The sequence below is a fragment of the Lycium barbarum genome, chromosome 1 (genome assembly GCF_019175385.1).
Source record: "Lycium barbarum isolate Lr01 chromosome 1, ASM1917538v2, whole genome shotgun sequence".
NCBI lineage: Eukaryota > Viridiplantae > Streptophyta > Magnoliopsida > Solanales > Solanaceae > Lycium > Lycium barbarum.
In genome coordinates this window covers 170939028-170945992 of record NC_083337.1, presented here as the reverse complement: position 1 = coordinate 170945992, position 6965 = coordinate 170939028, and the positions used below count along the sequence as shown (strand labels likewise).

The window sequence follows — 6965 nt, the reverse complement described above, 5'->3', positions numbered from 1 at the left end:
TCTCTCTCTCTCTCTGATATTGGTCCGGATTTGTGTGTTTTTTTAGCTTTATTTACTCATCCAATATTTACTACTTAATACATATATTTGATATAAATCATTAAATATCGATTCATTTGCTCACGACAATCACACATATAGACACATATCTATTGCAGCAAATCCGTATACATTTCCTACCAACCAAATAGATTAAAATTCACCCACATATCCTATACCTCACTTACAAATTCAATTGATTACCTAAATTCGGGGTAAACATCCTCCATCCCAAATTTATGTGACACTCTTTTCTTATTTAGTAATAATTTAACTTTTAACTTTTAATTTTACCATTAATGAAATAATTTATAGTAATGTAAATTTCTATGCCTTATTAGACTAAAAATTTCAAAAGTCTTTCTTTTTTATCTTAAACTTGGCGGAGGATATGATAATTTTCAAAAACTAGATATAATTTAAATAGCAAGGACAAAAACGTGCAATTCCTACATGAGACTGCGGCCCACGTTTAGTCGATTGGGCCTTGCTGTTTTCTGCCCAAGATGAAACGGCCCATGTGCTCCGGGGCACATAAAACACACGACGCCGTTATAACGGGAGGTTGTGTTTTTGAATAACCCTGGCGCTCCTTGCCCTATTTCCATCTGTGCTTCGACTTAAGCCCTAGCGTGTCTCCTATTTCTTCATCAACAATGAAGCTCGTCAGGTGAATGCCAAGTTTCAATTTATTCTCAGTGAATACTTTTTTTGTGAGCTTAGTCTTGGATTTAACTTAAATTTTTTGTGCAGATTCTTGATGAAGCTCAACAACGAAACTGTATCAATTGAGCTCAAAAACGGCACCGTTGTTCATGGAACCATTACAGGTCTCTCTGCCTTTCTGTCAATATATTTTGGTTCTTAGTATATAACTTGTGTGGCTATTTACATATATTAGGTATAAGTTAAAATTTTGCACTCTGTAAGTAGTTGAATTGCTCACGCCAATATGTGTTTTTATGGATTTGATTTTCTGAGTAGAGAAGTTATTTGAAATTGTGGCTAACTGAAAGTGTTGTTGCTGGGAGGGATATGCATGTTGCTAAACTGAATTTGGTTAGTGCCACAGGTTAAGTTAGTTCATAGTAGATGAATGGTAACTGCAATAGTTTACTTCACTCTCCTTTACTCCACGAGTCCGTATGTGTATGTCTATAAATACATGGAAGCTAGGGAAAGAGAAGCTATATAAAGTATTAGACGTAACCCTTCTCGATTGTCTTCACTTTCATTACGAGTCCCTATTATCCTCTCTGATTCTCACTTTTTATCTCCCCTTTAATCCCTTTTCAACTCCGAAGTTCAACACTAATAAGAATTAATTCTGTAGTGTAGAGGTATTACTGCCTATCGTAACTGCAGTTTATGCCTAGAGCATTGTAGTTCCTCCTCTCTGTTAGTGTACACTTCATGTACTGACATGCAAATCTCTGAACAACCAATAAAAAATTGTTCAGAGATTCCTCCTCTCTGTTAGTGTAACTTTTACCTTATCCAAAAAAAGATTCCTCTGTCAATGAGTTAATTGTACTCTATTCCATTGTAAAGGATATCTTTCGCCCTCTTTTCCGTGGCTCTACAAGTTGGATTATTACACAAATCAAAGAAATTGAAGTGTTGTATATTTACTATAATCTTTCAACAACTCTTTCATGAAAAACCTTTTTCCAGTACTATGGGACACTTGTTTTTGGCTCTCCAACTCTGATATAATACCTTTTCTAGAAAATGATGCATGGAGCCACGGTCAAGAACTCAAGTCTTCTATGAATTTCTGCGCATTTTAGTACAACTATTACGTCTCAATCCCAAACTAATTGGTTGCCCGTATAAATATCCTATATGTGTAACGCTCTATTCGGACCAGTTTGTACACTTCATGTACTGACATGCAAATCTCTGAACAACCAATAAAAAATTGTGGGCGTGAACATGGGATTCATACAATTTTTTTTTTTTTTTTTTTTTGTCAATTTTCTTAATATTTTTCATAAGTTATCCATTCACAAATTCTTTTCTTCAAAACTTAAAACTATGTTTGGTTGGGGTGAAGAAGCTTAAGAGGAATGTTAAGAGCTAATTTTTTGCAAGTAAGAAGGGATGGGAAGCAAAACTAGATAGGTTGTGTATCTTCTATCTGGAATTTTCCTTGTATCTGAAATTTGTGGAAAAAGAAAACACATTTGTCTTACTTCTCTTCCAACCATATCAAATAACCCGAAGCATACCACTTCTCTCCATTTGAGGGATGTAAAGCACAGAATAGCCAATAATCCACTTAAGGGAGGTAAACCAGTATGAGCAATGCTTCACTTAAGGGAGGTGATGAGTAGAATCTCTCTCTTTGCTGTACCCTTCCGTCAAGGGAACTTTTTTATTTTATTTTTTATTTTTATAATGAACTTCCATCAATGACAACTTGAGGTTGAGATCTATAGTATTTCCTAATCCTTTTCAATTTTCACTCGTAAGACTGTTACCATTATTTTATACATCAGTAGAAAATATAAAGAACTTCAAGTACTTTTTATTTTTATCATGTATAGTATTTGTCCGAGATAAGTTTAGATGGAGTAACATGTGTCAGCGAGGATTCATATAGCCGACCCCAACTTTGTTTGGAACTGAGATGTCGTTTTTGTTGTTGGTGTAAGACGGTCACCATCATTTTGTCTATACAATAGGTCAATAGCGTAATGCTCTTCAGAAACTTAGGTTATCATTCACGTGGCTACAGATCATCATGCTACTATTGTTCTCAGTTCCCTACAAGTGAAAAGTTCTACGCTGGAATCATTTGGTCCAAGAGCTTTCTTACTTTTTATGCAAAACCCTGTTGTCTTCACCCTGTTTCCAATATCTGCGTTAGTTGCTCTTATCCCCACAAAATATAACATTAATCAACAAAACCTGTGTTCAATGATCAATTTCATCTGTATAAATTTTGATTACCTAGTTGTTGCTATGCCATTACTTTATCTTTGTATAACTGATTATATAAGCAACAGCCGTGATGCCTTCCCTTATTTGTCACTGTTTATGTGAGGCGTGAGTAAGCTATTAGGTTCCAGCTTGAGGTTAAAGTTTTAGGTACTTAAGATCAGAAGTAAACACATCATGTTGAGTACTATAGGCTGGTCACATTTGATATTTGGGCTTGTAGAACTAGCGAATAGTGAGAATGTGGCATATGAGATGTTGTGTACTCCAGCAGTCACTTTTGCTATCAATGTTTACTGATCTTAGATTAAACTGGACAAGGAGCTAAAGTTGTGTGTGGGAAATAATAAATGTCTAACTCCTGTTTTTTATTGAGAACTTTAGCAGGCGTGATCAACTTACAGCTTATTATGTGGTACCCAGGTTTTATGACGATAGCACTTAGTGGTGCATGTATGATTCTTTGCTGTTGTTGTACTCTTGTTGTCAGTGCTATATATAATTCATTGTACTATACCATATCAAACAATAATTTATCTGCTGTAGCCTCTTTGTCTGGCAATAGAGAATGCTACTTAGCCATGGTCTCTTAGCAAACTTAGATAGGTACTTATGGTAAGTGCTAGAGCTTGTGCTGGTTGCGAGATGCATCGAAAATGTCATTTGCTTTCTTTCTCCCCTTCCTACCCCCATGCCCATTGCTTTCTTTCTCCCCTCCCTACCCCCATGCCCGACCCCCACAAAAAAAAAAAAAAAGGAAACATGAACACATTTTTACCATGCGAACCAGGGAATCAGCATCCAAGTTATGGGTCCTAATTTTGCATGGAAGCATAGTTGATGGCTATCTCTGTATTGCAGAAGTTTATCTCCGCTGGAGACCTAGAATAGTCAACAATTAATATTTGTCTTATCCTCCTCATATTTAGAGACGTATATGCATTTTTCCTTTCTCTGTTGGTTGTCCTTTCCATGGTTTTGACTTTTATTCCGTGAGTGTTGTTTATACCAACAAAAAATTGCTAGATATATTTGGTATTTAAATATGTTTTCGAGCATATCAGTATGTGTTTTGATGTTGAGTAGGCACAGTGGCTACTACTAAATCCGTCTCTTTATTGACTTTACTAAATTGAGAGTTGTGTGTTAAAGTTTCTAAAGGGGGTTATATTTTATAGGTGTGGATGTTAGCATGAACACACACCTGAAGGCTGTCAAAATTACACTCAAGGGAAAGAATCCAGTGACGTTAGATCACCTGAGTGTGAGGGGTAACAACATCCGTTATTATATCCTCCCTGACAGCTTAAATCTCGAGACGCTGCTGGTGGAAGAAACACCTAGGGTGAAGCCAAAGAAGCCAACAGCTGGTATTGTCATATTGTTAAGGATTTTGTTCAGACGTTTTTCATGCCTTATGGCTGTACTGTTAAATTTCCTTGATGCTTGGACATCCTATTAATATCCTCTTCCTTTTATTCTTCCTCTTCAGGAAAGCCTTTGGGACGTGGTCGTGGGCGCGGCCGTGGTCGTGGACGTGGTCGAGGCCGCTAAATGCATTCCGGCTGCTCTAATTTTTTGCAGTGTTGCCTATGTAAACATATGTACGGATTGAGAGATTTGCTTTTAGTTTTCCAGCGGAAAAAAGATTGATCTTATGCAACAATTTATTCTGGATCTTGAAAGTTTGAGTACGTTATTTTGTTGCATCATATGGACTACTAACATTACTTTCGTATCTTGTTCAATTTTGTGCCGCCTAGTCAAGTCACTGAAGTATATTGGTCACTTTTGTCTTTGCTTAGTTGCATTTTGCCTATCTGATTTTTCCTTACGATGTGTTACTTTTAAGCGTCTTACTGCATTAGACCTTTATGAACCTCCGTAATGCGCAGACTGACTTCGGGCCCGTTTGGCCAGAACCTAAGCCAAACGGGCTCTTCAAAATTCTTTTAGAGTCGAGGTTGTGTCCATGTGCATGTGTGAGATTCTCGAATTTCTATTCCTAACTTGTTTATCTATCAACAAAAATATTAAAGGATGTATCAACTAATCTTCTGTAAAATAGATAGTGTTTAATTCATTTTTTGACTAATTATCCAAGATCACATTAACTAAACTGTGAATACAACTGTTTGTGCGAAGTACTTTATTGAAATTATAAAAGGTAAGAGGAAATGAAAAAGAACCAAGAATAGAGTTGCATACTGCTATTGCTATAAATATGCAATTCATGTAATATTTGAAATTTCATCTGACTAAAGTTTAGGTACATACACTTGAAGTTTAGTCAAGTACATATGACTGAAGAAAAATATTTTTCCTTTAACTTCAACAGAATGTGGTTGATTTTGGTAATTTTACCTACACTTTAACCATTTTTCCCTAGAGTACAGATAGAAATGTTTGAATTTTAACCATATGAAATTTCAGATATTGTATATCTAGAGTTGTTCCGAACTGAATAAACATGCAAATAAATTTTAAAGTTAGGTAAAAATTAAATAGCATGTCCTAATAGCCCTATGAAAATTGGGAAATTTACACGATTGCCCGTATTCGGGGGTGGTCTTTAATTTTGACCTTCACCAAATACTTCAAGATTCTGGGTTCGATCTTCGGCTTAGTAAAAATAAAAAATAAAATCGCAAAGCAGAGTTTCATAACAAAATGAGGCCTATTCGAGAAAAAATTAGGCCTTAAGATAGAGTTTGAATCCAAAACTCTGCCTTGTAAATTTTCTTTTAATTTTTAACTGAGCGGACAAAAATTAAAGAACAGCGTGCAAAAAAATGGTTTACTTTACCTGTCTACAGTTGGACCAAATTGGGAATTGAAGGCCCTAAGTAATCGGGCCCAATAGGATTCGGTCATAATGGGAGCTGACCCATATAATTCTCCTTCTCCTCGCAGTATAAAGGTGCGACTGACAGTAGTAAATCGTCTCGAAAGCTACAACCTAAAACCCTCATCGGCACGTATATCTGAAAACTGCATTCCTTTCTCAATGGCAAAGAATAACAACTCATTGAAATCGACAGCAGTGGTATTCGGAGCCCTAGCTTTTGGATGGCTGGCAATAGAGCTTGCTTTCAAACCATGGCTTGAAAAAGCCCGAGCCGCCATCGACAAGTCTGACCCTACTCGTGATCCCGATGATGATGATGAAGCCGCCGATCAAACTTCAGAAGCCGCCAAGTCTCAAGTCGATGTTGATCCTCCCGAGAAAAACAACTGATTTCAGAGTTCCGTTTAATTTTTGGGATGTAAAACCCCCAATATATATGCTTTAATTTAACTTGATAATAATAATAAAAAAAATTAGTTGGAATATTTTGAATATGGTGACTTGTTCATTTCTGTTTTTCTTCAGTATGTGTTGCTAGAAGTTTAACTCGGTTCAAGTGGGAATTTCACCTACCTTGCTACTGTAGATTGGATTTTGATTAGAGAACATGTCACTAGACTATCTATAGCGGAGTATAAGCTTTTGAAATATCATTGGATTGCCTTTAATATAAGCATTTGAACGATTTATTTTTCATGTTGATATAATGCATATGCATACTTATATCTTTTGAAAATGATAATGTGAAATTACTTCATTGTGAGGAATGTCACATGAGATGACATTGATGCACAAAGTAACATTACTCAGAAATCGATTGAGTAATAACATTGATGCATAAAGTAACATTACTTTGTCTACAAATAATAATGTACTTATGCCAAATGAGGGGTCTTTTAAAACTATAGTTGTCATAACTCACTTTTAAACATCAGGATTCAAAAAACATTCGACAAACATAGTTAATAACAGTAACAACGACAACTATACTTCAATTTCATTGCACGAAAAAGGTAATTATGTCTATCTCATTATGAGATTTGATATAGATGTGCCATCGACAATTTTTTCTCTTTTCCGGAATGGTCAATTTGTATCCTATACATGAATATCCTTAACATAACAGGACTCAAAA

The 6965-nt window shown here is 35.7% G+C and overlaps 2 protein-coding genes across 2 annotated transcripts; both read left to right on the top strand.

The window, feature by feature from the left end:
• Nucleotides 1-558: 558 nt before the first annotated feature.
• On the top strand, nucleotides 559-4691 carry LOC132608166 (small nuclear ribonucleoprotein SmD1b-like). Its single transcript, XM_060322240.1, has 4 exons — nucleotides 559-709; nucleotides 793-869; nucleotides 4161-4352; nucleotides 4475-4691. Exons 1-4 carry the CDS (start codon nucleotides 696-698, stop codon nucleotides 4534-4536), a joined length of 345 nt encoding a protein of 114 aa, XP_060178223.1. The 5' UTR covers nucleotides 559-695; the 3' UTR covers nucleotides 4537-4691.
• Nucleotides 4692-5903: 1212 nt separating this feature from the next.
• On the top strand, nucleotides 5904-6480 carry LOC132626788 (outer envelope membrane protein 7-like). Its single transcript, XM_060341781.1, has one exon. It carries the CDS (start codon nucleotides 5990-5992, stop codon nucleotides 6218-6220), a length of 231 nt encoding a protein of 76 aa, XP_060197764.1. The 5' UTR covers nucleotides 5904-5989; the 3' UTR covers nucleotides 6221-6480.
• The last annotated feature ends 485 nt before the right edge of the window (nucleotides 6481-6965 follow it).

What these genes read in the sequence shown, in the direction of transcription:
- LOC132608166 (XM_060322240.1), top strand. An exon ending in TGTTCATGGAACCATTACAG is followed by an intron (nt 870 to 4,160) that starts GTCTCTCTGCCT and finishes TATATTTTATAG; the next exon opens with GTGTGGATGTTAGCATGAAC. An exon ending in GCCAAAGAAGCCAACAGCTG is followed by an intron (nt 4,353 to 4,474) that starts GTATTGTCATAT and finishes CTTCCTCTTCAG; the next exon opens with GAAAGCCTTTGGGACGTGGT.
- LOC132626788 (XM_060341781.1), top strand. Translation starts at nt 5,990, where the DNA reads ATGGCAAAGAATAACAACTCATTGAAATCGACAGCAGTGGTATTCGGA.